This window comes from Ictidomys tridecemlineatus, chromosome X (genome assembly GCF_052094955.1).
Source record: "Ictidomys tridecemlineatus isolate mIctTri1 chromosome X, mIctTri1.hap1, whole genome shotgun sequence".
NCBI lineage: Eukaryota > Metazoa > Chordata > Mammalia > Rodentia > Sciuridae > Ictidomys > Ictidomys tridecemlineatus.
This window is the reverse complement of record NC_135493.1, coordinates 89,784,056-89,808,085: the sequence shown is the minus strand read 5'-3', so window position 1 is coordinate 89,808,085 and position 24,030 is coordinate 89,784,056. Positions and strand designations below refer to the sequence as shown.

The window sequence follows — 24,030 nt, the reverse complement described above, 5'->3', positions numbered from 1 at the left end:
GGGTGGCTTCACAGGTTGCTATCTACCAGGTCCTTTCTGTGGTGACAATAAGGGTCAACAGAGACAGAAAAGCAGGCAATTTCTTGGGTGGGAGAAAGTAGCACCAGAGGCACTGGAGAGAGAGAGAGAGAGGTCACAAAGTCCTGAATGGCATAAGCTGGATTTTTTCCCTGAGGAGGAAGTGCTAGCAGTTCGAATTCAGGTCTGCCATTCGGCTCAATAGCCCTTTTGGACGTCTTTGCAGGGAAAACCAAAAAGAATTTGAGAACTCTTTCCCCAACCCAAATATAGTTCTGCAAATGTGAACCTGAACTGGGAAACTTGTAGAAGCTCCCCCTGAGGTTGTTGCAAGTCATTTATTCAACAAAAGTTAGTCAAAATTTATATCAAGTGTCTTATATAAAGTTAATGTCACAAAGATAAATAAGAGAGGGGCCCTACTTCCAAGGAACTGGCCTTCTTGTGAGCCAGAGTGACATAATATATGTCATCACATAGTATTTACACAGAACCTACACACATTCTCTTTTAAATTTTAATAATCTCTAGATGATGTATAATACCTAATTAAATGCAACTGCTACTTGCATGGTTGTTATGCTATATTGCTTAGGCAATAATGACAAGAAAAGATACTGTTTTAGGGAAGGGTAGCAGGTGGCCAAGTAGAGAATGTGTTTGATAAAGGAAAGGTGAGAGGCAAGGAGACAGGTCACAAGGCTCTTTGATGTAGGCTAATAATGGTGGCTTTCTACCTTGCAATGAATGAGGCAATACTGTGTAGGAGGAGCGTTTGGTTAGGAGAATTCCTCATGCACAGTCAGGAGGTCCAATCAGAGGGAAATAGGTCTGTAATGGGGACTGAGAGAAGATATAATATATATATATATATATATATATATATATATATATATATATATATATCTGAGAAAAACTTTGTTATGGTTTGGATGTGAGGTGTCCCCCAAAAGCTCACATGTGAGATAACGAAGAAGGTTTGGAGGAGAAATGATTGGATTATAGCCTTAACCTAGTCAGCGAAATAATTCCTGATGGGATTAACTGAGTGGTAGCTGGAGGCAGGTGGGGTGTGGCTGGAGGAAGTGGCTCATTGGGGGCGTGGCTATAGGGTAATATATTTTGTATCGGAAGAGTGGAGTCTCTCTCTGCTTTCTAATCATCATGTGAGCTGCTTCCCTCTGCCACATTCTTCCGCCATGATGTCCTGCCTCACCTTGAGCCCCGAGGAATGAAGCCTGCTGTCAATGGATTGAGACCTATGAAATTGTGAGCCCCAAAATAAATTTTTCCTCCTCTATAATTGTTCTGTTTTGGTCTTTTAGTCACAGCAGCAAAATAGCTAACTAAAACAAACTTATATCCAGAAGATGAGCATAACTTGTACAAATCAATAATACAGAAGGCAATCCAATAAAAAATGGACATATGAAAGCCAGCACTTTACCAAAGATGAGATAAAAGAAACTAATATACATGAAAAGGAACCTGTAACAAAGATTTCAGAAAAATGAGAATGAGACCACACAAGATACTGCTAGACACCCACGAAAATAACAAAATTTATAACTAACAATGGTAATCATTGAAGAAGATAGGAAACAACAGAATTTTCTCTTTCATTGCATATAGGAGAAAATTAGTACAAAAACTTTAAAAACTATTTGGTAGTACTTACTAAATATGTCGATTTGTACATGCTATGACCCAGAATTTCCACCTCTGTGAGCTTATGTTCAACAATAGACATATACAATAATGTTGGTAGTAATTTAAATTCATAATAATTCAAACTAAATGCAATCTAAATATACAAAACAATAGGGTACATAAATTATGGTATCATCATATACTAGAATATTATATTGTGATGAAAAAGAAAACAAACTACAGATTCATGCAACAGCAAGGATAGATAGCATGACTTGTTGATAATATGGTATGATTCTACTTACATGAAATTCAAAACTAGGTAAAACTAATCCATGGTGATTTATCCTAGAATAGTTGTTACCATCAGGAGGGTATAGGGTGACTTACTGCTTTGGTTGGCCTTGGACTGAGAGGTTTCCTTGGATGGGATTTTCAGTGATAAAATCAGGGTATTCCCAATTAAACTGGGATGGTTGTTCCCCTAGGAGGGGGAAGAACCCCCTTTTTAGGAAGGGACATAAAAAACCTTCTGAAGAGCCAGAATTGTCCAGTATCTTGCTATAGGTGGTGACTATAAATGAACACATATGTGAAATTTTATCTGCCCATACACTTAAGATTTATGTATAAAATTTATAATTTTATAAATCCTTAAAAATAGCTGTATTTCACAAAGCAGAGAGCACAAAGAAAGCAGACTTGTTGAATAGGGTCATGGGGAGAACTTTGATGGGTAACAAAATGAAGGCCCAATTTTCATTTCTAATATTTGCTTTTCTTCTTTGTCAGGTGTTGGAGTTTGATCTGAAAAAAAGTGAGGTAAAATGTGGCAAACAGGAATGAAAAGCAAGATAGAAAAAGGAAGACATTATTGTTCTGAGTTCTTCAGCCTGAAGGATTCACAGAGACCTTGCCAACAATGTTGGTGAACCTCAGGCAGTGAATACAGAGGACAGAAAAGACATAAAACCCATTTCAGATATTTGAAAGGGGCAAGGGGGCAGATTTGACAAATTGGTGATTCGTGGGTTGATCCTGGATCATAACAAATAGCCTGAAACAAGTTATTAGCAGAATGATTTGTAAGCCTCTAGAAGGAGAAGTGATGATCCTACGGAGCCACTGAGGATTCTTATAATCAAGTCATCCCATACTAACTGCATTTTTCTTTGACCTGGTAATTTGATTTTTAAATCAGAAAAATGAAATAGACTGAGAATATATGGACTTCAGTGAGGCATTCAACAGTGATTCTCATAATAACACTGTAAAGGAGACTAGGGAAGCAAGACTTTGGTTGCTAGGAAATTAAAGTATTTAAAAATTGATGAACTGAGTTTACTTAACAATTAATGTATTACCAAGGCTTTTTCTTTGGTTTATATATATATATATATATATATATATATATATACATATATATATATATATATATTTAATTTTAATTAATTTATTTTTCTTGCACCAGGGATTGAACTCAGGGGCACTCGACCACTCAGCCACATTCCCAGCCCTATGTTTTATTTTATTTAGAGACAGGGTTTCACTAAGTTGCTTAGCACCTGGCTTTTGCTGAGTCTGGCTTTGAACTTGCAATTCTCCTGCCTCAGCCTCCTGAGCTGCTGGGATTACAGTACAGGCATGTGCCACTGAGCCTGGCTCCATTGAGTATTTTTATTAACAACAAAGGGCAGAGATTAAATTTGAGTTCATTTAAACTGAAGATGATACATACTTGGGGTTATAGAGGTTATGAAAAGTATCAGCACAGCATTAAGCTAACAGGCTCGAGTAAGATTTAATCTAAGGCCATATTTTTTCTTTTTAATTTTTTTATTTGTTTTAATTAATTTACACATGACATTATAATGACCTTGACATATAATACATTTGAATCAGATGGGATATAATATCTCATTTTTCTGAGTATTTAATGGGATAAATAAAATATTCTGTTTTTATAAACTAAAATCTAGCCACATATGGGGTTTTAATTGGCATAGTGTTTAATATGCTTAAATATGAGGGGAATGACCATATGGGAAAGAAAATTGGGGATGTTTAGACTGAGGAGGACAGGATTTAGGAGGCAAAGGTAAGAGAGGCAGAAATGTCATGTGTAATCTGTACAACTTCAAGGGGTAAAAATAATTTACAGGAATGAAAGTTACAAGAAGGCAGATTTTAAGCCAGAGGTGATAGTTCACACCAATAATCCCAACTACTCTGGAGCCTGAGACAGGAGAATTGTGAGTTTGAGAATTGACTGGGCAGCAAAGAGCCCACTTCTAAACAAACAAACAAATAAATAAAAACAAATTGATAAAAATTTAAAAAGACAGATTTGAGATGAATTTTCTAAAGAGCTCATCTGTCCAAAGAAGGCAAAAGCTCTTTCTGAAGGTAATGAGTTTCTGGTCACTCTATGGTCATATAGATGATTCTTTATTTTATAGAAATGATGCGAATATTTTGAAAGTTTGAGCTGGCAAGATTTCAAGTTTATTTCAGAAATCTATGAAGTATATGGTTCAGTGAATAGAAATTTATTTTTAAATGTTTTTATTACTGCATTATAGTTATACATTTAGTGGGGTAGAAATGATCTTTAACAAATTGGTATATTGCTCTATGTTCTGCTCTTATATATAAACCAGGAATAAATATTCTCATTAATCCACAGAAAAGGTTTACAAATCATGCTTTCCATAGAACTCTTGATAATCTTTAGAGAGAAGAAGAGCCAACACAATTGGAAAAATTATGACTGCTTTAAGTGGCCCTGAGTTAGAACCAAATTAACATAAATTTATATATATATATATTTTTATTATTTCTCCACATTAATGACCAATCTTGTATTGACAGCTGCCCAACAAAACACTAGATTGATTTCTAATTTCCTCTAAGCAATGCTTTGGCAAATACTAAATCATCAATTGGGGGAATATAGAGTTTTCTTCATTTTGATTTTCTTGATATTATTATAACTTATTTGTTCTGTGATTCAAAAGACAATCTTTTAAAATTTCTGATTTGGTAAGTTTTTTCTTTGTCTTTTTGTTATTGATAATATCTAATGTTATTGCCTTTCATTAGACTGTTCTTTACAGTTTCTACTTTAAAAAACTATTGAGGGGTTTTGTGGTCTAATATTTTTGGAACTTAACATTTTCTCATTAATTCTTCCAAGTGAATTTTTTATAGATACATTTTACATAATTATATAGTTTAATTTCTGCTTACTTCATCTTATGTGGACATACATGGAGGCATAGCCAATTTCAGAGGTCTCTGAACCAAGTCCCATTTACAGCAAAAGTATTTGTTTTAGAGTCTAGTAGTCCTCCTTTATCTGCAAGAGGTACATTTCAAGACATTCCTTGGATGCCTGAAACCATAGATAGTATCAAATTCTATATGTTTTTTTTCTTTTCTTTTATCTTTTAGTACTGGGGATTGAACTCAGGAGTATTCTACCTCTGAGCTACACCCTGGTCTATTTTTTTTTGGGGGGGGATGTACCAGAGATTGAAAACTCAGGGGCACTTTACCAATAAGCCACATCCCAGCCCTATTTTGTATTTTTATTTAGAGACAGGATCTCACTTAGTTGCTTAGTGCCTTGCAAAGTTGCTGAGGTTGGCTTTGAACTCGTGATCTTCCTGCCTCAGCTTCCAGAGCTGCTGGGATTACAGGTGTGTACCACCATGCCCGGCCCCACAGTCCTTTTAAAAAAAAAATTTATATTGAAACAAGATCTCCCTAAGTTGCTGAGTCTGGCCTTTAACTTGGGATCCTACTGCTGCAGCCTCCTGAGTTACTAGGATTACAGGCATATGCTACTGTGCCCAGCTCTATGTTTTTTTTCTTATACATATACAACTATGATAAATTTTAATTTATAAATTAGGTACAATAAAAGATTAATAGAAAAAATAACAATAAATAGAACAATTATTACAATGTAGTATAATAAAAGTTATTTAAAACTTATGAATTGCTTATTTCTGGAATTTTCCATTTAGTATGTTTAGACTATGGTTGACTGTGGGTAACTGAAACTGAAACTGTGGTAAGTGAAACTGCAAATAAAGGGAGACTGCTATCCATCGGAACAGGAATAGTTAGATATCAAAGGAAAAATTTCATAGTGAGTTTTTAAAAAGAGGCCTGGTTCACTAACATCTAAGTTCAGGGAAAGCTGAGAGTCTATAAAGATGAAGCCTGCCTTGAATGGTCTGTCTTGATGATTGTTCAGGCTTCAGTTATGTTTTTGCTAGGGGACTGCTTTTACTCTGCATTTAAGCATCATCTGGAAGGGGCCCCCTGGTGACCTGTCTCGTGTTGACATTTCCCCTATTATTCTCTTGTCTTGTTTTTTTCTTTCTCTACTTTTTTTGGTGTGTATGTGTGTGTCAAGACAGGGGAAGCTTTTCACTGTCTCCTTTTCCTTCATGAGATCCATTAAGAATGATTTAGAAGTTTTTTTAGTGGACAGACTGGGTGATCTATTAGTCCCTTTTCTATGAGTCCAAGACAATGGAGGCCTGGAATGAATATGTTAAGTTCCAAATAACTCCTTTGCCACAAATGAGAGGTGATAAGTCTCAATGATTTTAACCCTAAACAAATTCCATTCAAAATATTAGTTGTTTCAACGCTCAGCAATTCCACTATTGGAGGGAGTAAGTGGGCTGTGGGGATACTTGCAACCATCCCATAATAGCTCTCCAGGTCTATCTCAAAACTTCTATGGGCAACAAACACAGCACAGTGACTATGTTACAAGAGTCACTGGGAGTGAGGTCTCATGATTTCATAGTCACCATGTACCTCTGATGGGGCTCCAATCCTGAAGGCCATTCACTAGATGATGTGCTGGGAATATTGCCCCACGTGGTCCTGGGGATGCACTTTTGGTCTCTTAGATTTCCTTTGCCTCAATAGTCATTTCATCTTTGATTCAACATTAGACGGGTGTGAAAATGATACAGCCACCAGTGACCTGTTTTTCTTTGTCAGCATCATTACAGTCATGCTGTTGTTTTAAAAAAAATCAAATGCAATATTTCTGAAGGGTCCTGACTTGGTAGCCTGAGGGAAATTAAAATATAGTATGAAAAGTAGCTGTGAATCCAATATAACATTTTCATCTTCATTAAAACACTTTATCATAACCTGTTTTGTGTCAGAATGAGTCTAGTATGGTGTTATCTTCAGAGTGCAAAGACCTTGTCTTGTCACCCTTATTATGCCTTTCTAGTGCCTAGTATAGGTTTTATAAATGCCCCTGAAGTGTGTTTGAGTTAAATTTAAGCAAAAATTAATTTCCTTTGTTTTGTAGTTACATATAAGCCTATATTTTGATTGAATTACTAAAGTGCATTTTAGTTAATTTGTTTATTTCCCCGATTCTATTTAAAGAAATAATGGAGACATTGGAAATAAAATTGCCAACGGCTCCTTGTTTAAACAAAGCTGTTGAACGCTCTACACTGCCATCTAGTGGGAGGAAAGGCTCCGGCGCTATGAAGTCCATTCCCGTAGGAGGGAGTAACAGGGTCTGTGTTTAGCACAAGGTCAAAAGCGGATCACATCGTACTGGAGGGGATGGAAGGCGGGCACGATGGAGGATATGTGTTTTCCCCTCATTAGCCACGGACTGCCTAGGGTGGTTACCCCTTTGCGATTGGCATAATAGCAGAGGAAGCCTTCTTTGTGGTTTTGCAAACAAGTACATCATGAAAAACTCTTTGAGTGGTTTTCTTGGCTGTGGTTCTATTTGTGAACTAGTAATTTAGGCTGTGGGATATTCCCATCCGAACAATGCAGCTTTTAGAGGAGAAAAGTCCTGGTTTTATTAGCATAAGTGCTGCCCACATACGGACACATACCCTGCATTATTTCATCTCCTTCTTGATTCTTGGTCCTGCTGTCCTCCTTGGCAGTCCCTGCTGTAGCTTACCCTGTCTGCAGCTCAAGACAAAGTGCTCTTAGGACAAAATTGCACTTGGAACCGCAGGAAGGGAGACCCAGACTCCCCGACTCAGCTGTTCATGAAGACTATTGTTTTTTTTTTTTTTTAAATCCTAGTTGACTTTATTCATAAACTGGACTGATAGTCAAAGTTCCAAGGCCCCTGAATCAGTCAGATGCTTCCTCCCTCTGATTTATTTTCATTTTTTGATTTTTTTCTCTTCTTATCTCTGCCTTGTCAGTACTCTGAGAAAAGCTGGTTAGTTTCCTCCTCACAACAAACACCAAGACACACACACACACGCACACGCAGATACACACAATTAATGGCTTTGGCCTAGATCCCTGTTGGATAGTGGCTCTTAAAGAAATCAGAGAAAACCCACTTAAGTCAAGTGCGAACAAAATCCCAGGGGTTGTCCCAACTGGTTGGCTCAGCTGGCATTGGGCCATTTGGTGTAAGTTGAAGGGTGAGGCACATCTCCCTACCATCTATCCTATAATGGTTAGTGCCTGAAACTCCCATATAAGTATAAAATACTTATACTCCAATATAAGTATAAAATGATCATGACTTCTATGACTTCCTAACCAGGAGTTAGGACTCATGTCTGATGGATTATCAGAAAAGTAAGGCAGAGCTGTTCAGAAAAATCTGGGATGAATGGTTATTCAGAGCTTTCTTTATATTCTAGATGAGATAAAAAACGGAGGCTGCTTACTTGGAATACCACAGAGAAGAATTCTGAGGCCACATTTGGGCTTAGTAGGGGCTCATTATCTGCAGGGACTTGAATCTAGGATGCTCTATGAATACCAAAATCCACAGGCTCTCAAATTCTTCATCAAAATGATGTAGTGTTTGCATAGAACCTATAGGTTCATCCACCTGTATACTTTAAATCATTTCTAGATATATATAAGTGTATGAAAATGCAAATGCTATGCAAATAGTTGTACTATATTGTTTAAGGAATAATGATAATGAAAAAATGTGTTTAGAACAGGCATAATTTTTTTTCGGAATATTTTTGTTCTGTGGTTGGTTGAATTTGCATGTATGGAGCTCAGGGATATAGAGTCAACAGTATTAGGAAGATTTGAAATAGTCGTGGATGGACTGGTAGAAATACTGCAATATTGGCTCTCAAATGGAGAGAAATGCTATCAGCTGTTAACATTTTGGCATTGATTAGATTATTTGGTTAGCTGCCTTCACATGGCTCTAAGAGAATATAGTCACAGGATAGGCTAGTATGTTAAATGATGTTTTTTCCTTTGCTTTTGAGCTAAAATAGACATAAAAATTCATCAATTTAACCATTTTAAAATGTACAATTCAGTGACTTTCAGTACATTCACAAGTTTGTGCAACTGTCACTACTGTATCCCAGAGCTTTTTAATCACTCTCTAAAGAAACCCTGTATCCATTAAACAGTCGCTCTCAATTCTCTCCTTCTTTCAGGTACCAGTGATCACTAATCTGACTTTTTTTTTTTAATCACTATGGATTTACCTGTTCTGGACATTTCCTAGAAATGGAATTGTATGTGGCCTTTTGTACCTGGATCATTTTACTGAGCATGTTTTCAAGGTTCACTATGTTGCAGTATGTGTCAGTACCCCTTTCCTTTTAATGGTGGGATAATATTCCATTGTATCAATAAAACATTTCATTTATCTATTCATCATTTGCTGGAAATTTGGATTGTTCCCACTTTTGGGTTATTATGGATAATGTTATTATGAGTATTCAGTTATGAGTTTTTGTTTGATCACTTGCTTTTCAATTCTCTTAGGTAGATAGATGAAATTCCCCGCCAACACACACCTTTGGTGAAGACAGATCTATTCAAAACAGTCTAATGGGCGAATTTTGCTAAGAAGAAAAAAGCAAGAGTTTGGGTGTTGCCTGGATAAGAACTGGGAGTAGAAAAGACTGTAACAGAGCACTCTGGGAAGGCTGTGGAATCCTAAGGGTAAAAGTGTGGGGAAAAAGGAGGGCAGGAGAAGGAAAAGATGGTGCCCCCCCACACTCAAAACAGATGGGGAGGGCTGTGGCTGTGGCTCAGTGGCAGAGTGCTTGCTTGGCACGTTTGAGGCACTAGGTTCAATCCTCAGTAACACACACACACACACACACACACACACACAGCAAATAAAATAACGTCATGCTATCTATCTACCACTACAAAAAAAATTTTAAAAAGATATGTTTAAAAAAAAACAGATGGGAAGGATCTTGAACTTGTTGGATAGATGAAGAAAGGAGTTTTTCAGAATTTATAAAATGGCTGCTGATTTTTTCTGTTTTTAATAAGGAAGGGGGAAATCTGATGGAGATAAAAAGATGCCTTAGGGGAGGGCCAAAGTAAACTAAAAATTGTTTTATAGTTTAGGTTGTCTTAACAGGGTGTTGTAAATGGATGATTTTGGGGCAGAAAGAAGGAAAACTTAAGATGGCAAAATAGGTAGAGCAAATTTTAATTAAAGAAAGGGGCTCACTTATTACAAGAATGCTGATGTGCATTTTTATAGTGATGGACTTTTTCTAAAGCATTTTCATATCATTATATTCATTAGGATGAATGAATGAGGCAGAGGAGGTACCATTTGTTGCCATTTGAGGAACAACAACAACAAAAAAATCCAAGTGTCTAGCACAGCATCTGGTGATGATAAGAATTCAGTCAGTATTTGTAAAATAAATGAAACAGAGTCATAGCAAGTCAAAGACTGTCAGAGCTGCCAGAGTCTTTGAGACCATCCACAAGTCTTCCTCCCTCCTCATTTTTTCAGATTAGGAATGTTAGAGCAGAATGAGAAAGTCCTGGGCTTAAATCCAAGGTCCTGTGGTCAGTGAATGAAGAACCCAAGTCAGTAGTCTTATCCTCTACCTCCATAACATCAACTACATTGTTTTGTGATGATTTGCACTCTTGTCTGTTTCCACCACTGAGCCATAAGCTCCTGGAGATAGAGTTTGTGTCTGATTCATCTTTGATTCCCCAAAATATAGCACAGTTGTTGAAACTTGTTGAATGGATGAACAGGAACCCAAAGCTCTCTGTTCTTTCTTGTCTCTGCTCCTTCTCAATTCTGCCACAGGTTTTAGTGGCAGATGCAGGACTCAACCATAGGATTCCCTCTTCCTTTCTTCACTATGAAGTACCAACATCTTGAGGAATTGTGCTCTTCAGTGTGGGACTTGGTAATATGGAAGAAGAAGAAGTGATGGGATTTTCAAGAGGTTTTGAAATAATTCCTTGTCTACCTGTTTTGACCTTCCTGGGGACTTGTATTTGCTCCTAAGCCCATATTAGTTAAGGTGTCTCTGGTATTAATTGTGGCCAGTCTGTGAATGGCATAGGTTGGGTACCCAGGCCAGTCCATAGGGCCTGTCTGCAGGGTAGAAAGAGAGGCATGGAGGGATTATATCTAGATTATTGATCATGTTATAGGCTTTGGTATCTGACCTCTGTCCTTTGATTTTGCTTCATTTTAAGTAGCCCTCATGAGGTTCTTCTATCTGAATTTCCAGTTCTTGTCTCCTATACCAACTCTATGCTGAATCATATCACCATCCCCTTGGACTGGGGACAGCTTGACATCATTTGGTTTGTTCTCTCCCACCCCAGTGCCAATAAATTCATACAGTGCAGACTGCAAAAGGACCCCATTGGAAAGTTCAGTTTTATTTGTGTCAAATGATGGCCCTAATACCAGCAACCTGACTCCTCCTTATTTCAAAACAGTTTCCACAAGTATTAGTCAGAGTTCTCCAGAGAAACAGAACCAATGGTGTGTGTGTGTGTGTGTGTGTGTGTGTGTGTGTGTGTGTGTATGAAAGTGGCTCACATGATTATAGACACTGAAAAGTCCTAAGAGCTGAAGTTAACAAGCTAAGGACCCAGGAGAGCAGGTGGTGTAGTTTCACTTCAAAGGCTACCAGGTTTGAGGCCCAGGAAGAGCCTATGTTTTAGTTCAAATCTGCAGGCAGGAGAAAAACAATGTTCCTTTTAAATGCAGTCAGTTAGGCAGTAGGGTTCCCACTTATTTGGGAGAGGGCCAGCCATTTTGTTCTATTTGGCTTTAGAAGAGGCCCACTTATATTAGGGAGGACAACCTATAGCCTGTTTTATCTAGTCTGCTGATTCCAATGCAGATCCCATCCCAAAACACCTTCACAGAAATGCTCATAACACTGTTTGACTGAATATCTGGGCATCCCATATCCCAATTAAGTTAACATATAAAATTAACCATTATGCCACAAAACTTAAGAGCAAAGCCAGGTGGTTTTATTAAATGGATGAAATATCCAGGAGCCAGTGAATATTCTTTGCTCCTTGTCCTTCATCTTGAAAAAGACAAAGAAGGATCTGTTCTCAGAATTCACCCAGGTAGTCTTAGGTGCCCATGTAAAAAACTTAGTGGCCCAGGGAGAGTGGGAAGCATTCTTAGCATCGCCATGAGAAGGTCAGTTCAAGTCCTCCAGCCTTGTGACCCATTTTAAATCCTCCAGTCTTGTGATGGCAGGGAAGTTGGAGTGAGCCTCTTCTTTCCATCTTTGATGGAGGTAAGTCACTTCTCAGTCCTTGGAGGTGGCATCTTCTGCCCAAAGGGGGCTCAGCTTGTTGTGTGTGAAGGTCCAAGAGTATGTCAGTTTGAACAAAGAAGGATGATATTTAAGGTGATAGTGCAGGAAGGAACCAATATAGGACATGATGGCACCAGCAACATGTTGAAGTTCACAGGGCAGCATACTTTTGGGAATGGGTGGGGAGCTCTCAGAAGGGAAAAGGGTGTTGCATTATCAGAATTTGCTCCTGTGATGATAGAAGTTTGCTTCTTCTTTACAAGAAGAAATACAAGAGGAGGTTGATTTTCAAAATGCTCTCTCTGTATTGTGAAAGAGAATACATACAGGAGCTTCTACAGGTGAATGCTCGCTTAGCCTGGGGGTTGGTGGAGGTTCTCAGAGGATAGTTGCAGGTGAGTTAAACCCTGCTAGAGGGGGAGAGCTAGTGCTACAGTTTGGATTTGGAATGTCCAACAGGCTCATGTGTTGAATATTTGATCCCTAGTTGATAGTGTTATTGGAGGTGGACCTTAGGTAGAAGAGGTGGGTGATTTGGGGTGTGCTCTGGAAGGGAATGTCTTGTCCCTGTCCCATCCTTTTACCTCTCTCTTTTTCTCTCTCTACCTCCCGCCTTCCTGGCCACCATGAGGTGAGCCCGTCTGCTCTGTCACATGCTCCTCACCATGACATTTTGCCTCACCCTGGACTCATAGTGATGGGGTCAAGTAACTATGGACTGAAACCTCTGAAATTATGAACCCAAATAAATCTTTCATCATTTAAGCTGTTTTTCTCACAGTGATGAAAAGCTGATAAGAGTCATCCTGTCAGATGTTTAGATCAGAGATGGCAGTTAGGAACTGTTTCTCAAATAATCACTGAAGGCCATTTCAAAGAGAATGGTGCCTGACAATGGGATAAGAGACTTACAAGTAAATCATGTTTTGTATCTGTCTTGTCACAAGCCAGGAACAAAGTTTTGTTGCACTTTACAAAGATCACAACTTTTCCTTTTTGTTTCAGGCTGAGATGTGAGATGGGAATGGATCTTGCTTTTTCTCTGCCTCAGTTTCCCCAACCCCATCCTGCCCATGGTCTACACACTCACCTGCACCAAGTCTGGTGTGAGGCGCTTGGCTTGCAGCCATTTCTGGAATCTCCCTGTTTTCCGCAAGACACGCTCAATGCTGCAGGTCTTTGGAGCTGATGCTGACACACAGATTCTCCTGTCTGAGATCTCATTTTGGTATTTGCTGGCCAGCCTCAAAATCTCCACAGGGCGCCAAGTTTTGGAATCATCTGAGTAATTTGCAGAGTAAGAAGGCAAGTCACCAGGAGGCAGTCCAAGGTGGGAAGCCCGCGTGTTGTCAAACCTGTCAGAAGAATAGTCTTTTTAGGATTGGCCTGTGAACTGGAGGCTAGTGGAACCAAAGACAGAGAGACTGGGGACAACAGCCTGTCTGATCCGTTTCTCTTCCTTAGATTAAGTGTTCCAAATTCTTTCAATGAGAAGACTACTTCTATTTCCTCAAACTTAGGGAAGTGTATATGTTATTGTCAGTAAAAGGTTAGGAAGGTATGGGTCAGACAGAATATCCTTCTCAATTCACTGGTGCAATAACTAGCTATGGTCCTCTGAACATCTAATCCATGTAAAGATAGTAGTTTTACATGTGCTAACACTTTTGATTTTCTTCACATTCCATCCCCACTTTATAAATGCAGAAACTGAGGGTCATGGAGTTTAAGTATTTTGTTGAAGGTAGACAATATGTTGCCAAGCCGTGATGCAAACTCTGGGCTATTCATCAGCAAACTATCATGCTTACCCCTCCGCATACTCATTGCTCAATACACCATTCTCTGACCAGTGCCTGGGTCTTGGAATGATAGTTTTTGAAGAGGTTCTTGGGCCTGTTCTAGGGAAACCGCTGATCCTCCATATCCAACTCCAAGGAGCTCATCAATTTTGCTTTTTTTTCCCATGAGTTTAAGTAATTAGCACCAACCAAGACTTGGGCAACCTTGGCTACTAAATATTAGGTCACCAAATTGGAAGCTATTAGGGCTCCAGGAGGTGTGAAATTATGCAATGGTCTGGCCATTCTTTAATCCTCCTCAGGGGAGAGGCACAGGCTTATTATCATCTACTGATTTCCTAGGCCCAACATTTACCCTTTCTGCATAATCATTTCTCCAGCTGTGTGCTGACATTTCCATCAGGGAAGAATGTTAAATCTCCTTTTGATTTATGTATGAAAAATCACTCAGAAAAAGTTTACCTTCATTATTATTAATAACTGAGGGTCATACTTCAAGTGAAAAGCAGGTTATATGTTATGTATTTAACTTAAATGAAAATCTTTAAATTCTTATTATTGGGCATTATTGGATATCCCTATGATAATGAGTTTTAGATAATGTATTTTGGAAGAATTGGCATTTCAGTGAACCCCGAACCCTAGATTATTTTATTTTCTCATTTATATGATGTAGCATTATCCTAAGAGACTACTGTTTTGATGGTGAAGAAAGCCAAACAAAAACTCCCAAAGGCAAGGAAGTCTGGGGATTTGTCCAGGGAACTAGAGAGCCCAGGACTCTGTGTCCCTGAGGACTACAGTTGAGCTGTAGGCCTCTCTCATTTGGAATGGTGCTCCAACAGAACGTGTCAGTAAGCAACTTCTGTAATGCAACAATGCAAACTGCAGTGGAAGTAGACATCAATAATTCTATTCAAGCTGAGCCCCAGTGGCTCAAGGGGCTGAGGCAAGTGGATTGCAAGTTCAAAGCCAACCTCAGCCAGGATATGTAAAGAACTCAAAAAACTTAACACCAAAAAACCAAACAACCCAATCAATAAATGGGCTAAGCAGCTGAACAGACACTTTTCAGAAGAAGATATACAAATATATGAAAAATATATGAAAAAATGTTCAATATCTCTAGTAATACAGAAATGCAAATCAAAACTACTCTAAGATTTCATCTCACTCCAGTCATAATGGCAGTTATCAAGAATACAGACAACAATAAGTGTTGGTAAGGATGTGGGGGGGAAAGGCACACTCATACATTGCTGGTGGGACTGCAAATTGGTGCAGCCAATCTGGAAAGCATATGGAGATTCCTTGGAAAACTGGGAATGAAACCACCATTTGACCCAGGTATCTCACTCTTTGGTCTATACCCAAAGGACTTAAAATCATCATACCACAGTGATTCAGCCACATTAATGTTTATAGTAGCTCAATTCACAATAGCCAAACTGTGGAACCAACCTAGATGCCCTTCAGTAGATGAATGAGAAAAGAAACTGTGGTATATATACACAATGGAATATTACTCAGTATTAACAGAGGATAAAATTATGGCATTTGCAGGTAAATGATTGGAATTAGAGAATATCATGCTAAGTGAAATAAGCCCATCCTCCAAAACCAAAGGCGGAATGTTTTCTCTGATAATTGGATGCTAATCCATAATGGGGGGGGCATGGGATGAGTAGTGGAACTTTGGATTGGCCAAAGGGGAGGGAACGGGCATGGGGATAGAAAAGAAGGTGGAATGAGATGGACATCATTACCCTAGGTATGTGTATGATTGCATGAATGGTGTGACCCTACTTTGTGTACTACCAGAGAAGTGAAAAACTGTGTTCCCTTTGTGTACAATGAATAAAAAAAAAAAGCTAACCTCAGAAACTTAGTGAGGTCCTAAACAACTTAGTGAGATTCTGTCTCTAAATAAAAAATAAATAAATAAAAATAAAAGGGGTTGGGGATATGGCTCAGTGTTTAGGCACACCTGGGTTCAATTTCTAGTACCAAAAAATCTATTCAAGAGCATTACCACAAAGATATTTTGAAAAGACAAAACACTGTAAACTTGTAATGAGTTGATTTTACTGGAAGGTTCAGGACAACCTTGAGAAATGATCATCCCCTCCGGGAGAATCAGGGCCCAGAGGCAGGGCTATTGGCCTGTTTCCTGCTGCTTTTCTTGTTTGAAACTTGCAAAAGTCCTGGGACTAAGGATTTACAGTTCAGTGTCTCTTTTAGATAATGTTGACATATCTGAGGAAAAACCTAAATAAGCCCTCTATTTTCACTTGCTTAGTTGACTTAAAAATCACTGGTTTTGGAGGTCACACAGCTGGGCAATGCATTCTTAGTATCTCACTAGCTTTGTTGTAGATAACATCTCTGACATGTGGCTTATGATGATAACAGTTACCTAGGTTACTTTTCAGGGATATGAAGGCCACTTCTGCTGAAAACATTGACTCTTCACTTGGCCCTGCAGACATCAAATGGGTAACTGGAATGGGAGGAAAAGGCCTGGCAACTCTGCCTTCATATTGTGTCTATCTTTTTTGCTGCCTTAACCTTGGGTCGGATTCTACTCAGATGTGTTGATGACTTGAGAAATATTTTGTCCAGAACTATAATCCATGGTTAACCTAGCCTGGACTTGCTTAGTCTCCTTTCAAGGATAAAGATACCAATCTCCATGACCAGAAACACCAGATCATGAAAGGAATGCAAAAAGGAGGCAGTACAGTTTCTGGAAGATTTCTGCCTATTCCCAGAAAGAACATGAATATTTCTCCCCTTTATTAATCTCTCTCCCTCCCTCATTATTCTCATTCTATATTTATAACCCTTCAATTCCCTGGAGTTGAGAAGATGTTTTGTGAACAGAGCTCCCTCTTCTCCATCTTTTGGCCAGCAAATAAGGCTCTTTCTTCTCTTGACACTCTTGTCTCTTGAGTCATTGACTTTATTAAGCAGCAACAGAATTGGACTTTTTCAGTCACAATAATAGTAACACACCCTTATGAGACACAAGCCCCCCAGTGGTAGAGGGAGGCAGATCTCAGGGCTCCTGTTCATCCAGTTGGGTGATTTCCTGCCTGCCCTGTGGGACTAGATCATTGTCCTATTTTTCTGCCTTATCTCTGAGTAGGCTCTGCTTAGATGACAGCAAGGCTGACAGGTAACCTTCAATGAATGCCTGTGCAAGGTCAGCAATGGCTCAGGTCACTCCGTGAGGATGAATTGAGACAAACTAACAGGTTCCCAGGCCTCACTTCTCCCTTATTCAAAATAGTAATACATTTATTGCATCAAGTGAGAAAAATGTATATTCTTACAATATTGATCACCTACTTTATTGAATAGAAGAATTCAAGTGAGAAAACAGATCTTTCTTTTCGGTCACTACAATATTAATATCCTGGAATTTGGAAAACCTCAAAACTGTGACAGCTTTCCAATCTTCCCTCTGCAATGAGATCATGGGCATGATTGAGGTGGCTTGCCAGGTTCCTCATTGTGTTAAAAGTTTGACAAGCAGGATCATAGCTTCTCAGAGCTGGAAGGAAGCAGAAAGGTCAATCTCTCAAGCTTCTCAACATGGAGAAGAGGATGGGTGTGTAGGGGAGGGAGATGGCATTAGAATTAGAATGAGATGCCCTCTTCCTTCATATGTAGACATGCCTTTCTAAACCTTTCTTGCCTCTTTTCTCTCTTCTTCACCCTACAGCTTTTCACCACACATTTAAACCATCCAGCATCTTCCCCAAACTCTCAGGATAGTCATAGCACAGTTGATAATTCTCTTTCTAGTCCTATTATCTATTGTTTCCTTTACAGGCTTGCTTTGATCTTATCAAACAACTGGCAACCCTTGGGAAAACCATATTCTTTTTTAAAAAAATATATTTTAGCTTTAGATGAACATAATAATTTTATTTCATTAACTAATGTATTCATATGTGGTGCTGAGAATGGAACCCAGTGCCTCATACATGATAGGCAAGTGCTCTGCCATTGAGCCACAACACCAGTCCAAGCACATTCTTTTGGGCCTCCTAAATCTTTCTAAACTACTGCCACTAAAAGTACCCACCCTTATACACAGTACTGATCAACTTGATACCGGTAGATCCTCCTCGTTGATGGAATCACTCAGGGGTTCACATAGTCATATTTTCAGTAGGAAATGTATGCCAACTAGGCTTACTCAATTTCCTAGCTTTCCTCAACTTTTAAGTCAGGAGATAAAAGTCAACATGGAATGCATGAGAAAATGGGTATAGGAAACATTCAAACTTTCAAAGATTGATGGTTCAGTATATGAATCCTCTCATTTGTCACTAGAATTTTTTCCAAATATAAAGGAAACAAGGAAAGGTGTTATTCAACTACCAATCATAGGTCTTCAGCATACCTAGCTGAATTTGGAAGCCCATCTATCATTTGATCATCTTCCAGTCCTTCGTGAGGAGCAGGGCTACAATGCTCATGCTGGTCTGGCTAGAACTTTGCAGCCAAATATCTGAGAGTTTGGGATGGATTTTCTCTTGAGGTTATGGTAATCATTTTTTAAAATGGAGAAATGTTTGGAGATCAATAAGATTAAAACGAACAAACATACCATTAGAAAGAAAGGCAAAGAGGGGGCTGAGAATGTAGTTCAGTGGTAGAGCTTGTGCTTAGTATGTGCAAAGCCCTGGCTTTGATTCCCAGCGCGAAAGAATGAAAGAGAGAGATTGCAAGAGACAGGAAAAGGGTATGAATTTATAGATAATTTAGCAAAGAAGAAACACAAATGTTCAATAAACCTGAAGAAAAACTCAATTCAGAAGAAATGAAAACAAAAATAAATAGTGCTGACCACAGTGGTACATGTCTGTAATCCCAGCAGCTCAGGAGCCTGAGGCGAGTCCAAAGCCAGCCTCAGCAACTTAGCAAGACCCTAAGCAACTCAGAGAGACCCTGTCTCTAAATAAAATACAAAATAGGGCTGGGGATATGGCTTAGTGGTTAAGTGGCCCTGGATTCAATCTTTGGTACAAAAAAAAAGTAATATTAAATACTTGTAAGTGTGTAAGAAATGGGCTCTTTATGTGGAAGTCTCCATTTATGTATATACACACACAAATACATATGCCATTTGTATAATACAAAAATAATATATTAAATAATCTATAGTATATTAATATACTATATTTTATATCACATATTATACATAATATATACCTCCTAAAAATTTACCAAATTTTTTGATCCAGAAATCCTACTTTTAAGAGTTTTTCACATGGAATGAATTGAGAATGCACACAAAATTTCACCACAGGAATGTTCAATGTAACAATGCATATAATACTGAAAAATTTTAAAAAATCCTAGTTGTCTCATGGTAGTGAATTAGCTAAGTAAATTATAGTTAGTTGATGTAATTAACTATTGTAAAACCATTAGAAGTCAAAATTGTGAAGGAAAATATTTAATCATGTAGAAAGGTGTTTCTCATACATGGTTCAATAAAAGTTCCCTCAAAGAGTTATACATAACATGATCATAGTTTTGTTGCAAACATTTCATGATTCATACTTAGAAAAAGGGTAGTAGTGATAGACAAAAAAAAATGTTTGCTCTAAGGGGTCATCTCTTGAGAGAGGAATTATATGTGATTTTTATTTTGTATTTTCCTTAATCAACAGTTACAATAAATATTCTAAAGTAAACAGATGCTACTTTTACAACCAGAAAAAATTACAATGTAGAGAGGAGGACTATAAACAAATTCACATTCTCAGATCCACTCACTTCCTTTTTTCTGCCCCACTGAGGTTGAAGTATGGAGAACTGTAACCCCAAACCTGTCCTGTCTGATGTTTTCCTGCATGTATCTGCATACTTCCCTTTTAGAAGCACATGGAAAATGAATTCTAAGGGAGGTGAAGTAATATCCTGAACTCTATGAACACAAAAACCCATTTAGGAACATGCCTTCTGAATTAGGCTAGTACTTGCCTGGTGAGAAAATCTCATTTATTGCCACTTAGTGAATAAGGAGGATAGAAACCTAGAGCTCATCTTCAGTTGAATCCCTTAATTTTACTCTCTTCTATCTTAGAATATATCGATATTCTCATTGCCTTTTTTTCTCAAAAGAATCAGCACCACTTCACCTGAATTCTTGTTCTTTTTCATCTCATTTCCTACATGGAAAAACCTTGAGCTCATGTTCAGTATCTCCATCTTTATTTCACATGGAGTTGGTTAAAATATGACTCTAGCTGAATTGACTTGTATTTCTCAAACTGCCCTCATATGTCTTGATGACTTCTCTTCTGGAGTATGAGAACTTGTTTCAGAGCTCCTGCCAGTAACCCCAGTCTATCCTACATGCTGCTTTCCATGAGATATTCCCAAAACACAAATCTCATTTTCCCTTCACTAGTGCCAGCTACGGAGTTGTGCCAGTTGTGGCTCTTTCAATTTTCAATATTTGAAAATGTCTTGAAAAAGGTTTAATAGGAAACCTTCACATGAACTTCCTAAAATATCTGTGGTCTCTCAAAAGAAGTCAAATATTTTTGATCAGTAGTTTTTCATTATATCTGTTTAGTGATTTAATTGATTAATCAAATATGTTTTTGATTAATACAGGTTGGTAATAAAATTATTGTTTATGCCTTTAGTTTAGTCACTGAATCTTATGAGTATAAAGTAGGGCCTTGGGGGAGGGTAGAGAAAAAGGGGTATATTTCAAGGGTCTTTGGTACTGAAAAGGTTGGGAACCACTAACTCCCAGGTTAAAGTTTCAGTTCCTTGGCATGGCATTCAAGTCCCGTGCCCCATCCAACCTCCTGTCTGCCACACCTCCATAGAGGTTTTGTGCTCCAGTCCTTAAGAACCTCTAACCCCTTCCCACATTCTGGTCCTCTTCTTGATCTGCTTCTTCTGCCTTCTGCCTTTCCCCTCCCAGGAAATTTCAGCTCAGTTTTAAAGATGTTGCTCAAAATCCCCCACCCCCAGAACTACTTTCACAGTCTCCATTTTGAATTAATGTCCCCTCCCTGGACCTCCTGGAGGATTCCTGAAAGTCCTCTATACTGGCCTGCATCACACCACATCTTATAATTATCTGTAACATGGCTCCCTTTTCCTGACCCAATAGAGTGCAGGGACCAGTTATAGTGGCAGTTACCATAGCACCTGCTAGATCTTGCCTTGGTACCTGGGCATTGACTGTGTTAATAGGCTCAAATTCCAGATACCATTGTTTGGTGAGAGCCAAAAATGTATCACAAAAAATCTAATTTTACTCTCATCAAGACAATACCTCAAAAGAGGGAACTGGCTCTAAAACTTTCGAACGAATTGTCCAGGCTTGAATCCCAGATCTGCCACTTATTAGATGGTGCCCTTGAGCAAGTCACTTAATCTTGCTGTCTCAGTTCACTATCTGAATAATGGGTGCAAATCACTAACACACAGGGTGGTTTAAAATGTCTGCCACATAGTAGGTTTGCTATAAATTTTATTCCCCCCACTATGAGAAATGAATTTGGCAAACTCAATAGCCCCAGGCTACTCCATTCATAGAAAAGGGAACCTTAAGCTTTTATTTTAAAAGGAACTTTTGGAATGAGCATTCCTGGCTGCTATTTGGCTTCGAACAATCACCACTATCATTAAATGGCTTCATTTTAGCTCCCACCCATAAATCACATCCCAGTTCATATTCAACAAAGTCCTGGCCATCTTTACATGAAGGGAACAGAATTTTTCCCCTTAGAGTTATTTGATTGAGATTCTGACCTTATTTCTTCTTTAAAGAACTTCTTGCAAATAGATGTCCCGATGCAGGCATTGCATTTATCAAGACCGAGGAATGTCCTTCCCAAATTGTAGCTGGTTCGGACTCGGGGCACCGGAGAAGGAGGGAGAGAAGCTGGAGAGGAGAAAGAATAGCTCAGGGCTGAGATCCACAACAGCAGCAGGGCCAGCCAGCCCAGACGGAGAGCGGCAGCCTTGGGCCCTGGCCGGGGTTCCATCCTGGGCTCTGGGCTGTGCCTGCAGCCTCAGCTGCCTACTCTGGGCTGTACAGAGGCAAGGCTTGGCCAGAGAGGAAGCTGTCAGATGCAGCTGGTTTCAGGGTGCTGACCCCATCCTGGCCTCCCAGGTTTCTGTTTGAGGATGCTGAGGAGCATGGGGCTAATGAGGCTGGGGAGAGGGTGAGGAAGTCCATGGAGGATGCTGATAACATGTTTCCAGAGCTACTCTTCCTCTGCCTGCGGTGGCTGCCTCAGCCTAGGGAGGGGCTCACTGGCAGATTTCGGGAAGGACAATGGTCACAGTTTCCCCGTGTGGTCCTTTCGACAAACACAGGATATCCCAGCTGGGCAGGAAAGGTTAATGCAGGATGTCTGTCCGACCTAGGTTCCACCTGGGAGTTTCAAAGAATCCTGATGGCCCCCGCCCTCTACTGCTTTAAATCTGGTTACATCTGCCCCTAAGGATTACACACACACACACACACACACACACACACACACACACACACACACACACACACATCAATTTTTGTTCTCTTCTGTACAGGACAATCTGTCCTTTCCTTTAACCAGTCATATTTTCCCTACCTTTACTATATTTAGCTGTGAAATAACTAGAGGTTAATTTGCTGGCCATAAAATGGCACTTTTAAACTGATAGGAAAGGTCAAGGCTTTTTGCTGCATAGGAAATGGAAAAACCTTAGCTTAGTCCATTTTCTCTTGCTGACGTAAGAATAATAGTGAAGAATAGAATCTCGTGGCCTCTATAGGCTGATGAGGGAAGTGCCAGAAAGAGCCCCCTGCCTACACCCACCTCTGTTGGTCCCTCTTCCCAAGGCCTGAAAGCCCCTCTTTACTTTACCACCCTGCCTCACTTCTCAGCACCTGGCCTGACTTGGGAAGATTGAACTGCCCTGGGATTGCCTTCCTCTGGATACCAAGATAAGGTTCACAGCATGGAGTAGATGAGGGAGCTAATTTGGAACCAGAGTGAGCCTACAAGCACTAAATTAGGGAAGGTAGGTTGCCTGACCTCCTGCTAGGGGTTGCAGCTTGATTACCTGGTCAGTTTAAGAATATAAGAGAGTGTATAGAAAGATGGGGCTGGGAAAGGTGAAAAGGGAGGTGACAGGGGACAAGAATGGCCTCAAGAGAAGTGATGAGATTTGCTAAACGTCAGTGGGAAGAAAGGATAAAAGCAGTTCTCTGTGATTAAAAATGTGCTTATTAGCCATCTGTGTACCCTCTTTGGCAAAATGTCTGGTCAGATTATTATTATTATTTCTGTGTGTTGCTAGGGATTGAACACAGGACTTCATCCTACATGCTAGGCAAGTGCTCCTCTCCTGAGCCACAGCCTCAGATCACATTTTGTTTTTTATTGTCGATTTTTGAGATTTTAATATATATTCTAGATCTTATTTTGTTGGATACATGGTGCTATAGTTTGGATCTGAAAGGCCCATGTGTTAAAAGCTTGATCCTCAGTCTTTGGCACTATTGGATAATGATGGAAAACTTAAGAGGTAAGGCTTTAGAGGGAGATTTTAGGTCATTGGAATTGAGCCCTTGAAGGAGATTGTGGGATGGTGAGTTTCTTCCTCTTCCTCTCTCTTTTGCTTCCCCACTCTGAGGTTTTGATCCACCATGTGCTCCCTGCCATGATGTACTGCCTCATCACAGGCCCCAAAGCATGGGGCCAATTGACGATGGGCTGAAACCTCCAAAACTTTAAGCCCAAAGAAACCTTTTTTCTTTATAAAATTATTTTCTCAGGTATTTGCTACAGCAACAAAAAGTTCACACACATATGTAGCTTGCACATATTTTCTCCTAGGCAGTAACTAGTCTCATTCTCTTGAATTTTTAGCAGAGAAAAAGTTATGAATTGCATTCAGCAATTCATTGATCAATGTAGAACCAGATCTCAGATGTCTAGGAC

General features: G+C 39.2%; 1 protein-coding gene across 1 annotated transcript in view; it reads right to left on the bottom strand.

Annotated features, from left to right (window-relative positions):
• Dipk2b (divergent protein kinase domain 2B) overlaps window positions 1–22,375 on the bottom strand; it is a 44,573-nt gene extending 22,198 nt beyond the window's left edge. Inside the window, exons 1-2 of the mRNA XM_005323995.5 lie at window positions 21,851–22,375; window positions 13,342–13,606 (exon numbers count right to left, since the gene is read on the bottom strand). Of these exons, the coding sequence (XP_005324052.1) occupies window positions 13,342–13,606; window positions 21,851–22,086 (501 nt within the window). The 5' untranslated portion in view covers window positions 22,087–22,375. The remainder of the gene's footprint in view (window positions 1–13,341; window positions 13,607–21,850) is intronic.
• Window positions 22,376–24,030: the final 1,655 nt, after the last annotated feature.